The sequence below is a fragment of the Leuciscus leuciscus genome, assembly GCF_965113295.1.
Source record: "Leuciscus leuciscus genome assembly, chromosome: 13".
NCBI lineage: Eukaryota > Metazoa > Chordata > Actinopteri > Cypriniformes > Leuciscidae > Leuciscus > Leuciscus leuciscus.
In genome coordinates this window covers 12,310,784-12,334,417 of record NC_138737.1, presented here as the reverse complement: position 1 = coordinate 12,334,417, position 23,634 = coordinate 12,310,784, and the positions used below count along the sequence as shown (strand labels likewise).

The 23,634-nt window shown below is 36.7% G+C and overlaps 1 protein-coding gene across 4 annotated transcripts in view; it reads right to left on the bottom strand.

The window, feature by feature from the left end:
* The window catches only part of itpr3 (inositol 1,4,5-trisphosphate receptor, type 3), a 32,330-nt gene extending 8,933 nt beyond the window's left edge, over nucleotides 1-23,397 (bottom strand). For 2 of the 4 annotated variants that reach the window (XM_082187931.1, XM_082187932.1), the window contains exons 1-43: nucleotides 22,983-23,397; nucleotides 21,891-21,961; nucleotides 20,840-20,961; nucleotides 20,548-20,634; nucleotides 18,218-18,376; nucleotides 16,899-16,997; nucleotides 16,534-16,617; nucleotides 16,162-16,308; nucleotides 15,615-15,710; nucleotides 15,491-15,529; nucleotides 15,220-15,359; nucleotides 15,008-15,107; nucleotides 14,204-14,364; nucleotides 13,907-14,048; nucleotides 13,628-13,789; nucleotides 13,281-13,453; nucleotides 11,477-11,596; nucleotides 11,214-11,396; nucleotides 10,749-11,000; nucleotides 9,985-10,129; nucleotides 9,516-9,660; nucleotides 9,153-9,346; nucleotides 8,954-9,074; nucleotides 8,391-8,445; nucleotides 8,106-8,271; nucleotides 7,664-7,831; nucleotides 7,501-7,578; nucleotides 6,586-6,705; nucleotides 6,371-6,493; nucleotides 6,056-6,256; nucleotides 5,469-5,720; nucleotides 5,125-5,250; nucleotides 4,916-5,041; nucleotides 4,318-4,438; nucleotides 3,954-4,135; nucleotides 3,480-3,628; nucleotides 3,258-3,366; nucleotides 2,648-2,698; nucleotides 2,384-2,471; nucleotides 1,983-2,158; nucleotides 1,725-1,887; nucleotides 1,462-1,610; nucleotides 804-1,004 (exon numbers count right to left, since the gene is read on the bottom strand). In XM_082187931.1, coding sequence (XP_082044057.1) covers nucleotides 804-1,004; nucleotides 1,462-1,610; nucleotides 1,725-1,887; nucleotides 1,983-2,158; nucleotides 2,384-2,471; nucleotides 2,648-2,698; nucleotides 3,258-3,366; nucleotides 3,480-3,628; nucleotides 3,954-4,135; nucleotides 4,318-4,438; nucleotides 4,916-5,041; nucleotides 5,125-5,250; nucleotides 5,469-5,720; nucleotides 6,056-6,256; nucleotides 6,371-6,493; nucleotides 6,586-6,705; nucleotides 7,501-7,578; nucleotides 7,664-7,831; nucleotides 8,106-8,271; nucleotides 8,391-8,445; nucleotides 8,954-9,074; nucleotides 9,153-9,346; nucleotides 9,516-9,660; nucleotides 9,985-10,129; nucleotides 10,749-11,000; nucleotides 11,214-11,396; nucleotides 11,477-11,596; nucleotides 13,281-13,453; nucleotides 13,628-13,789; nucleotides 13,907-14,048; nucleotides 14,204-14,364; nucleotides 15,008-15,107; nucleotides 15,220-15,359; nucleotides 15,491-15,529; nucleotides 15,615-15,710; nucleotides 16,162-16,308; nucleotides 16,534-16,617; nucleotides 16,899-16,997; nucleotides 18,218-18,376; nucleotides 20,548-20,634; nucleotides 20,840-20,961; nucleotides 21,891-21,961; nucleotides 22,983-23,074 — 5,838 coding nt within the window. In that variant the 5' untranslated portion in view covers nucleotides 23,075-23,397. The remainder of the gene's footprint in view (nucleotides 1-803; nucleotides 1,005-1,461; nucleotides 1,611-1,724; nucleotides 1,888-1,982; nucleotides 2,159-2,383; nucleotides 2,472-2,647; nucleotides 2,699-3,257; nucleotides 3,367-3,479; nucleotides 3,629-3,953; nucleotides 4,136-4,317; nucleotides 4,439-4,915; nucleotides 5,042-5,124; nucleotides 5,251-5,468; nucleotides 5,721-6,055; nucleotides 6,257-6,370; nucleotides 6,494-6,585; nucleotides 6,706-7,500; nucleotides 7,579-7,663; nucleotides 7,832-8,105; nucleotides 8,272-8,390; nucleotides 8,446-8,953; nucleotides 9,075-9,152; nucleotides 9,347-9,515; nucleotides 9,661-9,984; nucleotides 10,130-10,748; nucleotides 11,001-11,213; nucleotides 11,397-11,476; nucleotides 11,597-13,280; nucleotides 13,454-13,627; nucleotides 13,790-13,906; nucleotides 14,049-14,203; nucleotides 14,365-15,007; nucleotides 15,108-15,219; nucleotides 15,360-15,490; nucleotides 15,530-15,614; nucleotides 15,711-16,161; nucleotides 16,309-16,533; nucleotides 16,618-16,898; nucleotides 16,998-18,217; nucleotides 18,377-20,547; nucleotides 20,635-20,839; nucleotides 20,962-21,890; nucleotides 21,962-22,982) is intronic. The other 2 variants (XM_082187933.1, XM_082187934.1) reach the window with 1 other exon arrangement.
* Nucleotides 23,398-23,634: the final 237 nt, after the last annotated feature.

Here is a 23,634-nt window from a genome sequence, read left to right as displayed (position 1 = left end):
GGGGGTATACAATAGGTTTTGGTGAAAAACAAACCGAAATATAATATATTATTTAATCAAAATCCTGACCGTGGCCATTTGTCTTCTTCTCTACTGCACATTCATGTGTCTCTATTAGCACCACAGTGCACTCCGACTCAACCAGAAAAGCACACAAGTTGTAAGAAATCAAGATTAATAAAACGCAACATGAAATACGTATGCATTACAAATATCTGTGTATTTTCTTCACTGAATTGAATATCTCCAGACTGGAAATCCGGTTGTCAGATGTCAATCAGAATAACAGTTGACAGATTAGAATGTGATACTTTTTGATGCGACGAACACAACGGATATATTCACAGCAGAGAAGTACGTACATGGATTGGATTTCTCACAACTTTTGTACTTTGTCTGGGTAAGTCTGAGTTTTCGTTAAATAATACATTAAATTTCAGTTTGTTTTTTACCAAACCCTATCGTATACACCCAGAATACTTGGAATATACGACACGTCGCATTGGACTATTCTTTGATACTTGTGCTTTTATAAAGATGCTGGTTGCTATTCTCTGCCATTATATGGACGCATGCGAGGGGGAAATCTTTTTTTTTTTCTTTTTTTTTTTGTGGTCCAAAAAAGAAAGAAGGGCATAAGGCATTAGAACAACACCAGGGTGGGTAAATGATGACTTAATTTTCATTTTAGGTTGAACTATCCTTTTAAGTACTAATTAAGCAACTTCTCAGCCATGGATTAATAAAAGCATATATGGGCAAAACATTTTTTATATAAAATAAATCCAGTATTAGCAACTGACCTGGTTCTCTTGGCATGGTCCCTGGCAATACTCTGTGAGAGTCTCCAGGGTCTGTGTGATCAGCTCCACGTTGTTCTCATTGATGTAAAGACCCAGAAGACCCAGCCCTCCTGTTGTACTGCCACACATGATGTCCAGAAATTGGAGTGTCTCACACACCAGGTTATAGTTTGTTTTATTGTTCTGACAGCGAAGAAAATTCTAGAGCAAAAATTAGGCAATTTTTTATTGAACAAACAGTATAATTAAATGGCATGTAAAACAATACTAAATTATTTAGTATTTCAATTATTTATTAAGTAATACTAAATACTAAAAAAAGACACGCCACAAAATGGGGTTAATCATTAATGTACAGTTGGGTCCAAAAGCCTGAGACTACACTGAACATTTGGGATTATTTTTTAATCCAAATCTGGGAATAAACAAAGTTATAGGACATTGTAGTACAAAATTAAGAAATATTAAAAATTATTCACCATTTCTAGGTAACTAAACTATTTGTGACCCTGAGCATGTGAACTACTTTGCTCTAAAGGTTCGATTCCCAGATTCCACTGAAGCACAAGACTCTCTTTGGATCATTCTCTAATCATCCTAGATGACATGATCATCTGATCTGATTCTAAATTGATTGTTAATCTGGGGTTGTTCAGACCTGAAGGTCCTGATTATGGTTCTCACAGAGCAGCTGTAGAAAGCGCAGGATGGGTTTCATGATGGTGACAGAGGGGCCCATTTCTGTTTCTACTTCCTGCTGCTCAGGTTGATATGACTGCTCTGATTGGCCAAAGGAAGATACTGCACCTGAAGGAAACCACTGTTAGAGCCAGCAATGTATGTAGACTCACTTGTTTCATTTATTAGAAATGCATATTGAATAAATCAGATGTAGCATTCAAATTATTATTTTTAAATTACCTGTCTCTTGATCTTTGTCATCTTTGGCTTTATTGGTCATTTCCCCCACATTGACAGAGATGGAGGATTTGACGTCCAGCTGTGCATTCTTCATGCGGTCATTCAGCACTTTAAAAAACTTCTCTGACTTGTTGTCTCCCATCATGAGTTTGTAGAAGGAGTTCTGTTATACATGTGCACAGGAAACAATTTATATAGAATAATGGGTACAATTTGTATGACTATAGCTAAATATTTTTATGACTAAGGCTTCCCTACCTGAATCTCTGTGTTGCCTCCTTCTAGCAGACAGATGGCGAGCTGAATGCTCTCCTGGAAGATCTTCTCGTTCTTACTGCTGGTTACGAGGTCTGTGAAAAGTTTGGTGCCACCTTCTTTGTCCAGACGACACTGTAATGCTGCAACTGCCAGCCAGTCTCTCTCTCCCTCTCCACCTTAACATACACAGACACCATCATTTTACACAAAACATATGTAAGTCCACAAAGAATGTTTGTGCTGATCCAAACTTCACTATCAGTCAAAAGGCAGCACTCTAGCTCGTGTGATATTTCTTAATTCTATCCATTTTTCATTAATTTAGTTCCTTTAATATTTAATTGTAAATTTAAAGTTTACAATATAAATGTAAACTTTAAAAGCATTTAAAAAAAAATTACCTCCTCCGTGTTCAACGAGCTCTGGTTTTATGTTCTTTTTGTTGTTGTAGAGGTAATTCTGGAGTAACACCTTTCTTAAGGCAAAGCCCTGCAAAAGACAGCATTGATTTAATACATGCTCACTGTTCACACACACCCTTACCCATCTAAACAGGGGCTTCCTTTTGACATTCATTGTGAAATTAAACCAATTACAATCACTATAGAAAACAAATTCTAGCCCAAAAATAAACCAGAAGGTTTTGTTTTTGGTTTTTTGCTAACCTCTGGAGATAGCACAAATGAACATTCTTGGTTAAGAACGGTCCACAGCATCTGCAGAAAATAATTTCCACCCATTCCTTAATTTGCTAAATCAAAAGATAAACTTCAAGTTATGCAATTCCTGTAGGGGAAGGTTTTCTCCATGTAAAATGTGCAGTAACAATTTCATGTCTCTAAATGTTACTGATTATTTAAGAATATACCTTAAATCTTATCTTACGTAGTATAAAATAGATTATAAGGTTTATTCTATTACATTTAATATATAAAATACACCATTAGAATATTAAGTAAAATTAAGAATATATATTTTGTTTTCATTTTTAAAATGGGATAATTTACATTTGAATGAGAAATTATGAATTACATTGTGATATAGTTAGTATTATTATCGGTAACATTTTACGATAAGGTCTCATTTGTTAACATTAGTTAATGCATTAAACAAACTAACAATAAGCAATATATTCGTACAACATTTATTAACCTTTGTTAATGTTAGTTAATAAAAACTTTCATGTAGAAGTATTGTTCATGTTAACTGATGTAGTTAACTAATATTAACAAATGAAACCTTATTGTAAAGTGCAACCTTATTATCTAATCTCACCTTCTCGTCAAAGTTCAGATCACGAATGAGCATTTCCTGTAGAGTTCTGAGGACTTTGATACAGAGCTTCTCATCTGAATTCATGAGGGCCTTTGTGTGTTGGATCAATCTGCACAGAGTAAAAGGAGTGAGATGATGAAGGCACACAAACTCACAAACAGTAATATTGCATGATGCAGTATAATCTGTTTATTTGACTGATCCCTAACAGTTTAGACTCACTTAGATATGAAGCCTCCTGATTCACAGCGAGCTCGAGCATCTGTGCCTTCCAGGAACAACAGCTCAGGCTGGTGCAGCACATCCACCAGCACTGACAGCTCTGCATTAACCAACGGCATCACACGCATCTCCAGTGTGTTAATGATATCCTGACAGCAGTGTTATAGAAACATTAATACATGCAATCATACACTATTATTGATAGAAATAAGACCCAAACAAACTATTCAAGCATGAATTGTGTTGAATGCTTTACAGTCCAGGGGTGTCATGCAAGTTTTTTTAAGGTGCTCAAGGCAAGAGCGTAGTGTAAGATGGCCACAGTATTTTTTTTATACAAACACCTACCTGGCAACTTAATTTGTGAAAGATACAAATTATTTATTTTGGAAGTCACATGTCTCCAAAATCTGAAGTAGTTTGAATGGGCATGATGCTTCTTTTTCAGACACACGCACACACGCACACACACACCTGTAGTTTCTCAATGATGTTTTTGTAGTCCCAGGGGTTGGTGAGAACAGCAGGCCGTGTGAGGCGTGACAGGTTTTTGCTGTTTTGGCTGGAGCGGGACAGTGTGAGGGCATTACTGTGACTCAACATTATGTTGACATGAGCCTCCAACTCCACTGGCAGAGGGATGGAGCGACTCTTTGCTGTATGGACAATCAGGTAAACAAATAAATTGTCTCGTCATACTTTAAAAACCTTTACTGTATATGAGAACTGAAACTCCTGCCACAATTTAGGCTTGTAAAATCCATTTAAAATCATTTTCTTTGTTTGTTTTTTTCTCCCTTAGAATTTAACTATTGTCTTATAAATCAGGTTGACCTACTCGTCACTGCCAAAGTTCGGATGCATGACTCTACTTGGACTTTTTGTTGTGGCTGCAGCCAGGGACAATCTAACAGACGCATAGTAGACTGCAGCAGCTGTTTTACAGTGGTGTGATGAGCCTGAATGAGACAGAAGAAAGAGAAAATGAGAAAGAGAAAGAGAAAAAAATTTGGAAAATGAAATGTGACCTGATGAAATGCCGGAAAAGTATTTTTTATGTGACACCATGATATATCAATAGACATAATATATCTGTTGTCATATTTATCTTATTAGTCCTTCTGCAAAGTTATCTACTAATCTACTAATAATCATGCATTTTATTTAGAGGCGCCTTTCAAAACACTCAATGACACCTTAATTAATGACAGTCATAAAATACAAGACAAAAATAACTCTGATACAGTCAGATTTACACTACTGTTCAAAAGTTCAGGGTCAGTAAGATTTAGTTTTTTTAAAGCATTAAATTGATCAAAAGTGACAGTAAAGACATGTATGTGTTTGGGCCCTAATAATCTGTGGTACTCACAATGAATAAAAGCAGATGTGGCAGAGAACAGAAACTAGACTATGAAAGACAGATGATGCCTCACCTCTGTGCTGGTGCTGTTCTCTGAGAAGGGAGAGCTGAAGAAGGCAGTTACAGTGTCTAAAACCACCTGAATCACGTACTTCTCCAGCACAGGGTCCGACATGCGTTTCTCACGGTTGGAGCACACCTGGAGTTCAAATTAAACCAAGTTAAATGAACGCCACTCAGTAAAGCACAGCTTATCCAGCATCAGTGGTACAATGGACTCACCCTGGCCATATCTACAGTGAAGCTGTCAAACAGCTTCCAGATGTGGTTGCTGGTGTAGATCTCTTTCATCTCCACTTCTGTGTCTACATAGCAGTGGTTCACAAAGTTTACATAGGCAGTTTTCACCTGCACAACACAGAGATTCCCGATGATTCATAACATGCAAAAGGCTTTGGCTTTTGTTTGCAAAAATGTTCATGCTATAAATTCTACTGTAATCAATGAATTGACTCTTGCAACACAGCAAACAAAAACTGGGAGGTTGAACATAATCCTTCCAGACAAAAAAATGACATGTTTTAAAAAGAAGAGCTTTCATTTCATGTCAGCCATCATGTGATTACCTCTGTGATACAGTCGTCATGTGTGATTACTTTCACCATGTCCTCTAGGGGCAGCAGAGATGTGCACTTGATCTCGGTGTAGACGTTTTTGCCCTCAGCGCATGCAGCCAGCAGCTCAACCAGAGAAATATGGTACCGCAGAGGGCTGTCGTCCTTCACCCCTTCGCGCGACTGTGTCATCAGATCCACCATGGTGTCGAATGATGTGTCATCGTTGTAGAAGACGACCACATCATCGCCTGCACTTGTAAGCTAATGGTGAAAACAGATGTCATCTGACTGTATCTACCACCAGATGGACTGAATTGAAATTTCCTTAAAATCATTATATAAATGATAAATCTAACAAAATACATTGTGAAATAAAATAAAAACAGTAAGCACCTTGTATAACATAACAGCCCATCAAATAAATTAATTAAAACCCCCACAACAAATGGTCTCCAAAATATATCCATTTTAATCCAGCACTATTTTTTTTTTTGTGTGTGTGTGTATTTTAATTAAAGAAGGGGTTTTTTATGGTTAAAATGAATACATACTGTACAATAATTCAAGGTTGCTTTATTTTAGTCACAATCACAAACCTCAGTCATGATCATGTCTTGACATTTCTTCACATATTTTCCCTCTGCCTTAATGATGGTGTGCAGAAAGTTGAGGTACTGAATGTGCCGGCCATGTGTGGCGAGGCAATGGATAAAATGATGCAGCACAGACTCACTGATCTCAGAACAGAGCTGGAAATTATTACTGAAAATGTGCTGCATTGTTTCTGCCTCTAGGAGCTGAGAGAGGGAAAACAAAACAAAAACAGAGAACAAACACACAATGAACAAACATGATAAACATATTTGGCTATTTCAAGACGGGGGGGTTTATCCTCCATGCTTTTCACTCACCCCAGGTGTGAGAAAGAGGTTGAGGTGTTTATGGAGGAGAGTCTGATTCTCCAGATTCCCTGTGCAGAACTTCTGCAGGAACAGATGCGTGTACTTGATGATCTCCAGCATTTTGGTGTCATTCTGTTAACAGAAAAAAAATCAGGTGTTTAGGGACAAGATCAAGACCCTTAAGATCTACTACAGATTTTATCTGCTTTAAAAAGACCACAAACCCGATCATAGGAGATCTGCAACAAGTCCAGCATAACTTTGTGGGCGCCCATGTTCTTCAACAGCCTTTGTTGCTTCTTAAATACACCTGAACTGCACATTTTATTCAAACGCTCCAGAATCTGGAGATCAGATAGAAGATTTAAATATTGGTTTCCATCCATCTATGCCATTATTTTGCATACACATTTATATATACAGTATATTAAATACAAAATATATATAAAACATATGTAATTGTGTATACAAAAGTCTTTAATAATATAATATAATATAATATAATATAATATAATATAATATAATATAATATAATATAAAGTTTGGGGTAAGTAAATTATTCCAACATTTATGATAAGTCTCTTATCCTGACCAAGGCTGCATATTTGATCAGTAGTAAAAAATAAATAAATAAATAAATAAATAACAGTAATATTGTGAAATATTATTACAATTTTAAACAACTTTTCACTATTTTAATATATTTTTAAATGTGATTTATTCAAAATTTAAGCTGAATTTTCAGCAGCCTTTACTCCAGTCTTTAGTGTCACATGATCCTTCTGAAATTGTTCTAAAATGCTTATTATTATCAATGTTGGAAACAGTTGTGCTGCTTAATATTTTTGTGGAAATCATGATACGTTTTTTAAGGATTCTTTGGTGAATAGAAAGTTAAAAAGAACAGCATTTATTTGAGATAGAAATCTTTTGTAACATTATAAATGGCTTTACTGTTACTTTTGATCAATTTAATGCATTCTTGCTGAATAAAAGTATTAATTTCTTTCCCCCCCAAATTTTTTTTACTGACCCCAAACTTTTGAATGGTGGTATAATATAACGTTTCAGACTGTTGGTTCTCACTGTAATTAATATAATATATTATTGATCAACAGAGAAATAAACCAAGAACATACCTCTTTGACATTCTGGTAGCTTTCATTGCTCTTTTCAACCTTCTGTTTCTTAGTATCTGTCTCCTCGTCTGGAGACACCTGCATGAAAAGAAAAGAAAAATGAGCTTCTTTCACCTAATTATTCTATTATACACAATCCCACATACCCCAGTGCATGACTCACCGGTGCAGCCTCTTTTTTGTCTTTCTTGTCTTTCTTCCCATCTCCCCCAGAACTACCTTTTTTAATAACCCAAAGCTCAGACTTCTCCACCATGGTGCGTAGAAGATCCAGATCTCGTTTTATGTGTTTGTAGTTGTCAACATCCTGAGTTGAAATGAGAAGCTGGACCTGAAGAGAACAAACATTGCAGGATAAAGAACTGACATCAGCAATTGTGATCTTAAAAACTGATTGTGTTTCAACCACTTTTTTTTTGTTTTTTTTTACTTTTGTGGCACTGGAATTGTAATTGGCACATAAAATGTGAATTGTATGGTACTGATGGTTGCACATCTGGGAATAGGCTTTACCTGCAGATGTTTGACCTGAGGGTATCTACGCACATCTTTTTACCAATAAAAGCAAGTTGTTTGTATATGTTTGAGTGGGCTGTACACTCTACCTGTTTAAAGGTGTGGAGGACTTCTTGTCTTTGACTGAAATGCTTGAAGAGCAACTGCAAGGCCCCAGAAACCAACGGAGGGTAGTCGTGCATAATGAGGTGGATCAGAACACGCAGAAACATTCGCCCCCCTTCATCATCCACTTCCAGAATGCTGTTTCCTTTACTGTACGGTCAGAGGTCAATGAGAGGTTGTAGGGTCAATGAGAGGTTGTAGGTCACAAGCACTGTATTAACTTAGATGAATTGTAATGTGAAAATAGAATTAATTGTTAATTAACACACCCAATTCCAAACATGGCCTCTGCCTGCTCTCCAATGTGCTGGAGGTTGATGGAAGCTTTTAAATTATTTAAAAAAAAATAATAATAATTAGAACGCACAATTAGAAAGCAAATTCAAGTATGACTACTAATCTAAATTTAATACGATTTAAAATGGTCATCCATTAAAGGTGAAGTGTGTTATTTCTGCGCCACTAGCACTAACAAATGCAACGACAAATGTCAAATATTTTTTTCCAAAATACAAACTAATAGATGTCTTGCATATTAAGTGACAGGAGAATTCCACACTTCATCTTTAAGAAATTAATTTTAAGAATCAAGAAATTATGAAACATTGCCACTCTCACCAGAACGAAGCTCTGAGACAAACACAACAGTGAAAAATAGAATAGAGGGATTAGTTCACAGAAGAATGGAAGAATTGTTGCTATGTTGTTATTTGATTATAATGTTATTTCATAGATTGTTAATTGATTATATTTATATGTTATTTGATTAGCAGGTAGGTTCTGACATTCATCCAACAACTTAATTTGTTATATTGGTCTAAACATCAGTTACCCTCATGCTCCGTATGATGTGTTGCATCCGCATCACCCATTGGATAGACATCCACAAACTCCTTCTTGAAGACGGAGAGTAGAAAGGAAAGTCGATAGTCCAGGCGCACGCTGAGGATGAACTGCACAAAACCAGAAGTTTTAGATCTTGCCAGCACTGACAGCACAAAGCTGTTGCCAACTTCTTCGACAGCATCTACCTGTAATATCTCCAGGATCTTCAGTTTGGTGTCCATGACAGTTATGTCCTGGGTGTCAATGCTATCTTTACTGCCAGCCTGGCTGTCTAGAGCACCAGGGCGACCAGGGCCCGAGAAAAGGGACGGCTTCCTGTTTAGCACCATGGTGGACATCATCTGACCCATGCCATGAATAGAGCGCCTGACGTTCTTACCTAAGAAGAATGATTTATGAGTTTTGACACTGGAATTCTAGCAAGTTTAATTCTGTTTATTTTCTACATAAAAAAAAAATGTTTTGACCATTTTAGTCATCATCTGGAGCCTTGTGTTCATCTGAACCACACAAGATATTGAATTGTTTTCTTGTTCTTGAATACTAACCACTGCCATCATCACTAAACAGTGGGTTGATCGTAGCATTACTTGGAGTGCAGTCTATGATTCCCAGAAGAGTACGAGTTAACCTAAGGAGCTCAAAAAAACTGTAGAACCCAAAGTAGATGAGATGTCTTGCCAAGCTCACCACCTACAAACAATGTAAATAAAAGCAAATATTTGAATGTGATTTGGAAATATTAGTGTCATTTATGTAACATATACATGTTTCACAGACAGTTTATCATCTGCAAGGTGCTTGACATCCAGCTTCCCCTCTCTGGATGTAATGGGTGGAGCTTGAAGGTCCTGCCACACCATAACCCTACCCATAACCCAATCCCTAAACCTTGTCTTAGGTCCAGCTCCACCCATTACATCCAGAGAAGGGGGGATGGATGTAATTTTGCTTTGCAGTGAGGTGAGCACTTGTGTCATCTTGACAATTCATTTTAATAACAATATGCAACTGTACCTCATATGTTAGCTTGTTTTTCTCCTCATTGGCAAAAGGCAGGTCATCAATGAGAACATTGTTGAGGTACTCTTCCATAAAAGCCATTGTATTGGCAAACTTGTTCTTTTTATTGTCTCGTGAGTAGTCCAGGTGAGAGTCATAACTATAACATAAAACAGCAAACACCATGATTACACATTTCATTGTTTAAATAATGAATAATGCAATACAAAAAATGTCTTTGCATACCCTACCGTTCAAAAGTTTAAAAGAAATTGATCATTTTATTCCGCAAGGATGCATTAAATTGATCAAAAGAGTGACAATAAAGACTAACATTGTTACAAAAGATTTCCATTTCAAATAAATGCTGTTCTTTTGAAATTTCTATTCATTTAAAATTCCTGAAAAAAATGTATTACAGTTTCCACTAAAATATTAAGCAGGACTACTGTTTTCAGTAGTAATAAGAATAATAAGATAATAATAATAAATGTTTCTTGAGCACAAAATCAGCATATTAGAATGATTTCTGAAGGATCATTTGACACTGAAGACTGGAGTAATGATGCTGAAAAATCACCATCACACGAATAAATTACATTACATTAAAATACAACAGTTATTTTAAAATGTAATAATATTTCACAATTTTACTGTATTTACTGTCATTTTGATCAAATAAATGCAATCTTGGTAAGCATAAGAGACTAAAAGTATGCTTTAAAAAACACACAATAGCAAGTCATATATAATGTGATTGTGTGGGTATGTGAACACACTCTTTGATGCTGATAGAGGTGGGGATCTCGGCCCACAAGCGAGCAAACTTGATGGGTGTCACAAGCTCCTGAGGGTCACGGTCGACATGTGCATGTAGCATGAGTCTACAGAAAGACGCCCGTAGGTCAAAGGGAAGAGCCTCATCCATCATACAGAGGGAAATCAGCTCCACATCCAGCTGCTTTGAGATCTCATCTATGGCCAGATACTGACGATCGAAACACATTCGTGCAAATAGTTTGAGCTGATACCTGGGGCAAAAAAACAACAACATTAAAACAATTTGTATGGATGCAAGCAGAAGATACATTTTTTTACAATAATTGTCCAGCAATGTTGTTGTAATTAAAAATCTTCTTCTGTTATTTCCACGGCTGTCAATTTTTATATACAGTAGTACAATCAGTTAAAACATTTTTTAATACATTTTATTGACAGCAGTAGTTATTTCCCTTCTCAAGTACCTGTAATATGTCAGCACATTTTCGTCATGCACATTCCCTTGGCGGGCCTCTTGGGCAAGCTGTCGAATGCTCTTCTCATGGATCTCATTTTCCTTCTCAGACCAGATCAGCCAAACTTCATCCTCCTCGCCAAATTCTTCCATGTACTCAGAGGTATGCTGTGTGTCCTTAGCGGCTCGGCGCCTTCACAAACACATTCAAAAAGTATTCACACAAGCACATAACCCAAGACAGACACACGTTGTGGTTTTTTGTAGACTTACTCGGTTTTCATGAGAATATCCTGGTTCTTGGCATCCAGCACGCATTTACAGATCAGCTCTTGAGTAACTGGGATCGCTACATTATTGGACACACACAAGTCTGACAGATAGTCCAGAAACCTGGAAACCAAAACAAACAACATGTAACAAGCATTTCCAGACAAACAGATCTTGTCATACAGATTGTGTCATCCATGTGCTCGCAATTATGCTATTTTAACCCCTTAAACCCAAAGTGCTCCCCCCCACCCCCCCAAATATTTGTAATCAAATTACTAAGCAACCACAGAATGGAATCAGGCAAAATAGCATCTAACATTTTTAGTTTTTGTACTTGGAGCCCCGCAAGACCCATATCTAAATAATATACAGATGTGGCTTCTATGTCACGTTTTCGCTCGTAACTTTATGAAACATACTCCTTTCTTGGAAAATGCACGTCATTATTTACAGCAGATTATCAGGATTAAAATGAGTCCAAAATCAACATAATTCATTTTGATTACATTCATGCTATCACCACAAAATTCAATCCAGATGCAGTTCACATGTAGGGGAACTTTACCAAAAAAGAATTGTCCTCCTACCTTATTTCCTTCCTGAGTTATTGCATGTCAAATAAGAAAGATATGTAAAATTATAATAAATAATTTTGTTTTGTCTTTTATCAGCAGTTTCTCATCATGAGAATGTCCAAATGTAATGAATTATTTTACCCTAAAAATTTCCTAAAATGTTTTCTATCAAACGATACCTACCTTTTCACTCTCTTTCAAAATAGGTTCCTATTTTTGTTTTGGAGGTTTCCTACAATAGATTGCATTAAAAGCATTAAAGGTTTCCGCCAGTCTACTCTGCTTTGATTGGTCAGACGGCCCAGTCTGTGATTGGTCTACTGCTTACAGTGCATGTCGGAAACAAGAGTATTACCAAATCTGAAATTCAGCTCCAGAGGCTTCCTCAGCGCTTATGTACAAAGTGCAAACAGTAACGATAGCGTAGTTTTTTTCTGTAAGTGGATTCACAGCACAGAAAGCTGTCTCTTCTCGACATTTCAACAACACGAACCAAACTCGTCTAGGCCTCAGCTACAACTAAACTGTTTGAGGGCGGGTCAAAGTAGACGTTGTTCGCAGGCAGCCAATGAAGGCCATAGCCTGGCAAATCTGTTACATTGGTACATAGGTATGTAACACAAAGTAAAACTGGTACTCATTTTGGCAGTTCAGAATAATTTTTTGTTTTAGGAGATAATAACTTTATTTGTCGTGGACTTTGATCTTTTACATTCACAAACAGCTATATACTGCATGAAAGGTAATACTCGAAAAAACATAATGGGGCACTTTAAAAGTGTAATATCATACATTGCTAATTAAAAAAGTTTTTTTGTACCTAATGGAAAGAGGAAAGATACATATTGGGGAGAGGGATTGTATTTGTATCCATGTATTTGTTTGTTTGATTTCCCTTTCCTCCTTGAATGTAGGGTGTGGGAAACTGGTTTTATGCTATTTTGGAATTTTGAGTGGAGGGCTGTCAAAAGGTTTAATTTGAGTCGATCTGTCATTTTTACTGTTCATTGAATGTACCATTATGTACTGCCTTGGTAAATACCAATAAAAAAAGTCATAATTTCGTTTCTCATGGGTATTTTTATCCTCTCTTTTCAATCCTTTCCCTATTATCCCATTGTGCCTGAATGGGGTGTTTTAAAGAAGGTGAATTTTCGTGGCAATCTGTGTTTAATCAGTGTCATCAATCAGTAATTGCTTACAAAGAAGGTTGTGATGGAAACACTAACCTGGGCTCCCTGTTCTTACGGACCAGACTGACAAAGGTCTCCACCTCGGTTTTAGTGATGTGTTTTTCCAGCAGTTTGCGGTTGTTGTGTAGCAAGGCTGTGATGGTGTCCTCAGCCAAAATATCATAGCCAATCTGTGACTGCATCATTCCAAACTGCTTGGCTATGTGCTCCTTTAAGGCACAAGAGAAAAATGGCTCATAAAACGAAGAATCTTTGAATGCTGTCTAGTGGCTTTTTCTAGTGTGACAGAAAGTCTGAATGCCATTTAACCATGTAAACATTCACCATCACTGCTTTTTGTAATATTTGTGTTACAACCCCTTTGTTAGTATGGACTGGAGTACCTGATTCTTACGATAGTCTTCCTGTGAGTGACGCAGCACCCTGTAGCACAGTCTGAGCATGTACTGATAGGGGGCGTATTTCTGGTCAGACAACTCCTCTAATGTCAGCAGAGGAGGCTCGGTGCCCCTCTGTTTAAATGGTGCTTTAATGATCCCAAATATCTAAGCAGAAAAATAGACAGCAACATTGGTTTGAGGAGTATGAACATTAGATAATTTACTAAACAAGACGTTTCAGCTGTAGGTACGCCATATATTTCAAATTGTTGAAAAGCAGACCTGTTTAAGAATGTTCTGCTCTCTCATAAGTTTCTGTCTCTCTCGGTTGGCCTTGTTCATCGTCACTTCCAGGGCAGGCTGGCCATTATTAGACTGATCGACGACAAAGAAAACCACATCCTCCAGCAGTTTAATGGCATACCTGTGGACAGAGGACACACAAATCTCTGACAACAGGTTTACATTACAAGTGTTTAAAAAAGTAAATCCACAGCCATTAAGGATCCAGAACAAAGAATAAAATCTCAGGCCGAGACTCTGGTTTGGTGCTTACAGTATGTGTCATGTCAACTCTACCTTCTGTCATTAGGACTGGGAAAACCAGAGTTGAACTTGTCGACTACGGTGCTCAACATGAGGCTGGCATCATTTGCAAAGTCTAGATCTCTAATCTCCATGACTGGCACAGAGACGATGGCAAAGGCTTCTTTGTCCTCTTTAGTGGGGCAGGTGCCCAGCTAGCAGGAGGAGAGGACAAACAGTATATATATGCATCCTTGCAATCAGACAGTAACCAAATGTATAATGCTACACAAGTTTTCTATTGCAAATAAGTGCTGTTCTTTTGAAATTTCCATTCATTTAAGAATCCTGTTAAAAATGTAACACGGGTTTCAAAAAAATATTAAGCAGCACAAATGTTTTCTACAATAAAATTTTACTTGAGCACCAAATCAGCATATTAGAATGATTTCTGAAGGATCATGTGACACTGAAGACTGGAGTAAATGCTGCTGAAAATTTACCTTTGAAGTCTCAAATGTATAAATTACATTTTTAAATATATTCATTTAAAAAAAAAAAAAACTGACAACAAACTTTTAAACTGTGGTGTAATAAAATTAATAAAATAATAAAAATTGTGTGATATAGCATAGTTAGCAAATGCAGAGTAAAAAAAACTCGCATAAATAAATTAATAAATTAATAAAAATGAAAGCTGTAGTAAAACAAATGATTTATGTTTTAATTCTACCGGTTTTAAATTTGAGTTAATGAAGGAAGTCAGAATTAAAAGTTTCACATATAAATATATACAGAATTCTTGACATGAATTATGGTAAAATAGATTGTACTGTAGGTACTGAGATAGTTTTTCACCATTAATCGAATGGGCCTCTCCTCATCGATATCAATGGGAATGTTGGTGCTTTGGATCCAAGTGTTTGTGCACAGATGACGGAATCGAACATAAGAATTTCTGTTGGCAGTCGAGAAGATGAATATTTAGGGGGTAAATCAAGAGAAGTCCTTCTACCCACAGAATGCAACAAGACAAATAGAGAGAGAAAGTAAAGCATATAATTAAATACCTTGGCACAAATGAATCAGTCTTCTGCAGTGTGGTGGGGTCCAGCTCAAACAGAGAGGCTATGTCATTCCCATGAGGCACTGCTACAAGCTTGTATTTTATCCTTTCTCCAAGGCTTCTCTTGATCCGGCTACTGTCCACCTATGGTAAAAAGTACCAGTGACACACTCATTTTTTAACAACTCCTGATTAAAGTTTTACCAGAAAGCTTTTTCCATCAGTGTTACCATGCCATATAGCAACAAGTCATACAGAAAATGCCATTTACCAACCTCTATATCATTGATGTTTTCTTTGTAGCCTGGGTTCTCCTGCAACACAAATAAATCAAATAAATAAATCATTGTAATATTTTTAAACCATATATCAGATTTCTATAAATGTGAAGGGTTTTACCTCAGCAGCAAGATAATTTCCTGTGGCCAAGTGTTTGAATCGGTAGAGGCTGTTCCAGTGTCCTGCTCCTCCACGACATGGATCATGGTGAACCACCTACAACAAACAAGCAAACAATCATCATTATGTCATTCTGAAAGTACCTTTCCAACTCACAATAAATAAATAAATAAATAAATATTTTTTAAATCATTAATCCTTCATATTATATAAAAGATTGAGACAACAGACTTCTACACGTAACATATTGCAACGTAATACATAATACGTTGCAGCGTCTACACGTAACATTGCAACACATTGCATGCTATATGATATATACATAAAAGTATAAGAAAATAATAAACAGTTATTATATTAACTTGAATCTATTTTGAATACATTACTAAATATTACACAAATACATAAACATATACATACATATATATATATATATACATATATATATATTGGCTCTTCTGAGTATCCGCCCCTACACACTTCCAAATCTAAATCCTACCATTAAATGCAGAAAATCTACTTAATTAATGAATGAGGTTACTCTTACCTCCACCTCCCATAATGCATTGGAGCTGGTGGCTGAAGTAGCAGACTGACGCAGAGTTGTGCGCAGGAACACATGGAGTTTTGCCTTGTACTCATCACAGGTCAGAAACTTCTCTTGTTCTGCGTGGAAGAGTCTCACCACATCTCCCTATGCATGAACAGAACACTCATCCGTGACTTTTATTATGAAATGTCAACATAACTGGCTTGGCTTTGGATATATAGCATAAAACTTGATAAAAATGTGGCTACGACGTATGCAAAAGTTGAAGGTCCCACATGTGTGAACATGCTATAGCATTTATTTTAAAAGCAGCAAAATAACAGCGTGGATTAACTACAGCACAGGTTTGTATGTGTCTGTTGCACTTACTCCCTTAAGGACTTCATCTTTGTGGTCACTGAACATCATAAACAGATTGATCTTCCAGCTGGTGTTGCTGTTCACTGAGTTGATCTGTAGGTGGCAGTCTTACATTATAAAAAGACAATACACATACACACAGCACTCATTTCAGCTTATTCATTTTTCTAACTTTACTTTACAGAGCCATCACTAATCTCAGACAACAAATACGTGTTGAAGATGGCTGCAACAGCATGTCTCAAGTTAAACCACAAGTAAATGTTTCTAATAATCATCTGGACTGCTTACAATCACCCACAATCCCTCGGTCTACTTCACAGTCATGTTGACAAAGAAAGGCAAACTGATCACGTTTTCTTGAACATGCCCACCTCTTTGCACCCTGGGTGATCAGGAAGCTCATAACTACTGGCATGGAGAGGCTGTCCAGCATTTACAGGATTCATGATAACCTTATCTCCAACTACCACCTGAAATGAAGTACAAACAATTCAGTGAGGGACTTAATGACTGTCATGGCCACAGATATCTGAAAAGCAAATATGTACATCTCTATCAGTTTACACAAGGGGGAAGCAATCTACAAACATTTAAACACGGATTAGCCCGGTAAACCTGTTTAAATGTGTAAGAGGATCATTTGCATGCATTTACCTAACTTTGTGAGCTTGTATGTGGGCTATGTGCATGGAGTATTTGTGTCAATATTTGTATAGACTATGATATGTAATTAGGTTTGGAGGTAAATGCAAATGCTTTTAAAGAACAAAGGTGTTTGTGTATAGTGTGTCATGGTTATATTGCACCCAAAAACCAAAATAAAAAACCAAAATATTTTGCATAAAGTACCTGGAGCTTGTTTGAAAAGATCATTTAGATTTTTTTTGCATTGAATTTGTGATATTTTCATGACAATTAGGTACATATTCCCTTCAAATTCGTATTAAAAATCATCCAGCTTATTTATTTTGAGTCTCACTACTCTCTAAGATTTTCATTTAATAATAATTATGGTGTAGGGCCTCCTTTTGCTGCCAATACAGCATCAATTGGTCTTGGGAATGACATATACAAGTCCATCACAGTGGCCAGAGGGATTTTGAGCCATTCCTTTTCCTGAAGAGTGGCCGGGTCACTATGTGATGCGGCTGGAGGACAACCTTTTCTGACGCTAGACGTGCACCAACAATCTCTCTGATATGTCTCCCATTATCTTGAGTGGATTGCAATATTGTATATACAGCTGTGCTATTGCTCTGCTAATTCAACCTTCACACTCCGCTCTTACTGAATCAGTGAAGATTGGTCACCAGGCCACGAATATATAGGTGTGAAACATCCAACACTATATTGCCCAGTGTTTCAGTTTCATTGTCCAACCACTGTAAATCCTTAATTTAAATAATTTATATATTTGTATAATGGTATATTGTTTTATGTGTTATGTGTTATATTTTAGACAGTGGTGGTGGGTAGGGCTTAATTGTAATGGAAATAATGTCATAATGCAAAAAATATTAATGGATCTAAAAACAGTCTTCAACTTTATGCAAATGTCTTGGTTTTTTAATGAGATTTTGGGGTAAAATATGACCCAGACATGTTCTTGACAAGTTTCATGAGATTCACCCGTATAGCTTGTTAATATTGTGTGACTGTTGAGTAGATTGTATATGTATGTGTTAATTACATTGTCTCCATTAGCTCTGAGTTTCCAGAAAGGCTGAATAAAAAGCCAGGACCCCTCATTCCCCGTCCCATCAAGAGTGACACGCATAGCGTTCTTCTCCAGCAACGCTGGGAGACGCTTATTCACCGTCAAATACTTGTTACTCTTCATGTGTAGGAGCTGAAAACATATAGACACTTATTAGAATAAACATTTCTATTCTGTATAATCTTTTCATTAAATACAAAATGGACAGTTCAGGATTGCGAGAGCCACACAAGTTGTCACTATTACAATATATTACTTGGAAAAAAAATATCATTATAATTAATAAACTGAATAATGAACTGAACATTTGTGTCTTAAAACCTTTTATAAACGTAAGTCACTCAAGACTCATTGTGCCAACAGCAAGCCTCTTGTGGCTATAAGTATTTTATTAAGAAATTGTATTAATAAGAAAGTATTTCCTTTTTCTTAAAAGTATGGGACCACAAAAAGCAGTATGAGACCACCTCTTCTGCTACTGTGGGCCTGCTGGATGGCAGTAAAAAAAAAAGCTGATCACTTTAAACTACTCAACACTTTCTGATGACTACAGAGGTATTTCATTCTTAAAGGAGTAATTCACCACTGGCAAATGGCAATATGAGCTTTGAATAAAACTTGGCTGCCTATGCGGTAAAAAGATGGGGGAAAAAATGAAATCTGTGCTACCTAAATATATAAAACCAAGAAAAAGGGCTGTTGTCTTTCCTTTCGCCAAATAAGTAAGAAATAGGTAGTAAAACTTCAACAGCCATAATGCACTGGGTATGTTGCCGTCCAAGGCCACTCCCAGTCAGCTACGGATACTCTTGACCAGCTTGAAATACCACCTTGTTGCTTAAGTAGGAAATCCTTCTAAGCAAACTTTTAATCACAATGTCGACATGTATAGTTCCCAGGTACAAGAATTCAAAGAGTAAATGTTTGGCGGGATTGAGTTATATTCAGTTTCCAGTGAAGGATCCAGTGGCAGCAAAGAATCGTAAATATGGAGAGAACACCTCAATGGGAAATCTGAAAAACCTCACTGTTTGTATCCTCCATTTCAAACAGAATGACCACAAAAAGTATTTGAGCTCAAACGGGATAGCTCAATATGATAAATGAGTTTGGTCAAAAGTAATCTGAAAGTTACCTTAAATGTGTTATGAAATGGATTACTTTATTAACAAAAAATTTTGTCAAGTTATTTGGAATCAGTCATTGATTACAATTCGTAAGTAATCTACCCTAACTTTTAGATTACTTTTGACTAAAAAGTTTTTTACGAAAGCCGGCAAACGTTTTTTACGGCAAACTTCTGCAAACAAGAGTGTTGGCTGGATTTCTAAGCAGAAGCTATAACCCACAGGAATCACAGGGTATGGGAAGCTCTTTTTTATTTTAGGATACCCTATAGTATCAGGAAAAGGGCCTGTTTCCTATAGTGCGGCATAACTGTTGGCACATTATCTGTAACTGACGTCACTAACAGGGAGGAAACACATTTCTATTTGCCTTTTCTGACTCAGATAAAGATGTGCGGGTATAGTTGTGACTCCATTAACAAACTCGGCATGTTAGTTTGACTTTTTCTGCCTTTAAAAGTCAATATAAAATCGAGTGACCTTTATGTTAATTAATACACACACTGTGCAAAATTCATTGATGCATGTTATTCCGAAGAAACAAATCTTTCATCAAAACGACTTTCATCTTCAGCTGACGTTACCAACCCAGCTCCTCTTGTATACATACAGCACCATGTCCAGACAAATACACTGACCCATTCTTATCTGGACCACCACTTTTCAAGATCCAGTCAATTCCCAATACATACATATAAATCCAGCTGTACTTATTTCCACTGTAAAATGCATCATTTCACATAAGCATGTGGACTTGAACCTTTGGGGGGGTTTTAGTTACAAAGTCACATTACTCTTTTTAGAGTCCATAGTTGGTGGTGCGCCTTGAAACTTGAATGAAATGCATGATTACTTTGGGTAACTAGGATAACTCCTAATCTTTTGTTTCTAGAAACAAGGTTTATGGCACATAATTTCACAATTCTGACATTCTACTCCTCTATAAAAGGGCTTAAATGGTTTTAAGCTTAGGTCTGACAATCTGGACCAGAGAGCTGTTTGATAGAGCTTAACTCTGGTTTTGAAAGTTTTACCAAAATAATTAAACGGGGTAATGATGTCCTGAAGAAATGTATCCATGTATGGAGAAAAACATACTTTCACACGTTTACAATTTTTACAAACACATTGACTGATAATTAAGAGGAATAATTTGTACCAAATGCGAGTTCCTACCTGAATGACGCTGCCGTATTTTACCACGTCCCCGTGAACCTTCTTGTTCTCAGCCTCATTCTGTTTTTGTTCCAAATTAGCTGCATGCTTTGGTACGAGCAAAAACAATACAAAAAAAAGTATTAATAACAAGGAAATGCAAGCAGCTCGAGGGCTCAAATGTCAAAATGCATAAAGCATCCAAGCAAACCTACTGAATACATCAGGTTCTTCTTTGCTAACAGCTGTAATTAAAAACCAAAGGCAGGTTCTGCTCCATGATCTAAATTCATTAGAGTTGTTTGTCACTTACTTGCAATTTCTGAAGAAGCACCATATCTCCAATCTTATCCTTCTCATGCTTTGCCTGTTTAGCCTTCCAGAACTGTTTCTGGGCAGAATATCGGTTCATGGGATAAACCTTAAAGAGGCAATCTAGATAAAAAAGAACAATTAAATAACATTTGTATCAGCCAATTCATTTCTTATGTGTGGCTTGTTTTTGGAGAATGTGATTCAAACACTTTGTAGACACTATTCTTGTGGGAAGAATTTTGGGAAAGTAACAAAGAATATTGAATTTACTTTCACAGAAAACAGAGAAAAAATAATTTTGTATTCAATCATATCTGATCTCAACTAAACTTTTGAATCACCTGCAGATCAGACCAACAATGGTTTAAGTGTTTGGCGGGTTTATGGTTAGAGGTTATCTCTCTGCATCATGACCCAGATAGTACAACAGTATAAATAGCAGCTTCCTAAACAACTTGTATCACACCAAAGAGGTTTATTTCACAAAATGACTGACTGCAATGTTCATAAACTACAATGACTGAAATGTTTCTTTGGCAGTTTACTGAAATTAATAAATGTAAATTGAAGTTGAAAAATTATTAAATACGACGTATTCGAATAAATAAAGTGAAATAGAACTAAATGAAACTTAAAATATCAAAATAAAAGCTAATTCAAAATTTTACATTATAAATTGTATCAAAATAAAATATTGATTTGAAATGAAATTGAAATATTGATCTGAGTTGAAAAATAGTCAACTAATTTCACGCACAAAACAAATGGCCTAGCAACAAGAAAAACACTGCAATAATATTACAATATTCCTTTATATATCATTATTATTAATTATCTGCAGTCTAAGTTTTTATAGATACAAGTTAGCTAGAATATTTAGCTAAAATTTTGCTTACTCTTTTTAAGGTCTCTCGGGAGACCCCTCAAACTTCTAGCTATCAATCAAAGGTTGTACGTGCAACTGACCAATCAGATTTAAGACTTCCAAAGAGCTATGCAATAATTATTCTAGAGATACATTAAGATTATTTTTTTAAATGATAAAATACCTCTGAATTTTTTGGGAGGGTTGTCTAGATCTCCACTAGCTGGCTCCACGACACAACGGTCATCCACCAGCCTGGGAAGGTAAACACACACACACAGAGTCATCTCAATAAAACAATTCTTCAAAAGCCTTTGAGAGGCACATCAGTATCAGTGGTCATAAAGAATTATGGGTCACAAATTCTGAAAGAGCTTCATTCCTGGCCTGGAGTGTGAATGCCCTTGTTTCTAGACACTTGTGGAGGACATCCTGCTAAATATTTTAAATTATAAAGTCCAAAACGCTCTGCAAAGTTGCTTTAAAGGTCTAATTATATTATATATCCATTATATTTGGCAATATCCCAAGGGTAACCTGCATCTAATTATAGCAGCCTTTGAGGGTTTCTAAGAAACAGGCTAAAACATGTTTAGGTTGCCAGGCCAGTTCAATAAGACACTCAGTGAACCTATCAAACAGAATGGCTGAAATAGCCCAAGGAAAAACCCTGGACGCCTCTGAATGCGGTTTCAGAGAGCCATTCCTGCATAACATTTGCTCCATCTATTTCATCTGCTCCATCTATTTGTTCTTGCATCTGGCTTGTATCCAAAACAGGGACATGGTATTTCCTCCTGACATTAAAACAATAGTAATGGTTTGGGCTGAAAAGTTCATACAATGAGAATAACCCTAAATAAGTTTTTTTTTTTTTTTTTCATGACTAACAGGCTTCATTGTATATTCAAATTTAAAATTGTTCTTATATATGATTCACAATCTAGCCTGTTAACTTACTCTGCAACTTAACTGCACACCTGTGTGCAGCTCTTTCTCTTTGCAAACCATAAACTCAAACACATCAAAGCGCAATGTAAAAGTAAGCCACAGTAGAACCAACTAGCAGAGAAAAAAAACAAAGCTTGCAATCTCAAGACTAGAAATGCAATTTTATTTAACAAACAAATAGATTGGTGTGAAATTAAATTTCAAATTGATGGCTATGGTTTACTGCATTTCAACTGAACATATAAACTGTGTTTGGTGCTGCAGGGTCTTGGGCTGAGGTGAAGGCAGGCAGGAAGACAGAGAAAAGTCAATGAAAGACACTTACCCCAGTGTGCTTATAAAACCATTGACAGTTCCTTCTGCATACAGCGAGACAATGTCCCCTATATGCAGAAAACTGGACGCTGAATCAGACATCTTTGCTATTTAAAGCGCGCTGCAGTGTGGATGCTTCAGTTTGATCTTTAGAAGCCGGACACTTTTCTTACAGACGCTTCCTGATACAGCGGGTGTAGGCACGAGCTTCACCCACAGTTGAAGTGTAAATGCATCTCGGTAGAGTTGAGAATCACGCAAAGGAAAAACAACTGCAAAAGTTTAATCCCTGGTTGGATGTGCCACTGGGAATGTAGAGCACAGAGGTCCGACAAGTAGAAGTGAGTTGTTGTTGGAGTTTTGCGGCGTACCTGAGGACGAGGTCATAGTGCTTCAAACCAGGAAGCACGCGCAACTTTGTCAAGTCAAAACACGCCTGTAGGGGAGGGCACCGCGTGGAAGAATACAGAAGACGAGAGCGAGACTCGCTAACACCCTCTCGACACTGCAAGCGAGCGACTTGACAGAAAGAGAAAGCTCACAAGTAAAACAATGAATGACACTGTACAGAGAGCTTCATTTAGGCTATTACATAGCCTATCCTATTATTTTTTATTATTGTTCGCGTAACCCTCTAGTGCTGCTCGCGTGGCTGTCAAAAA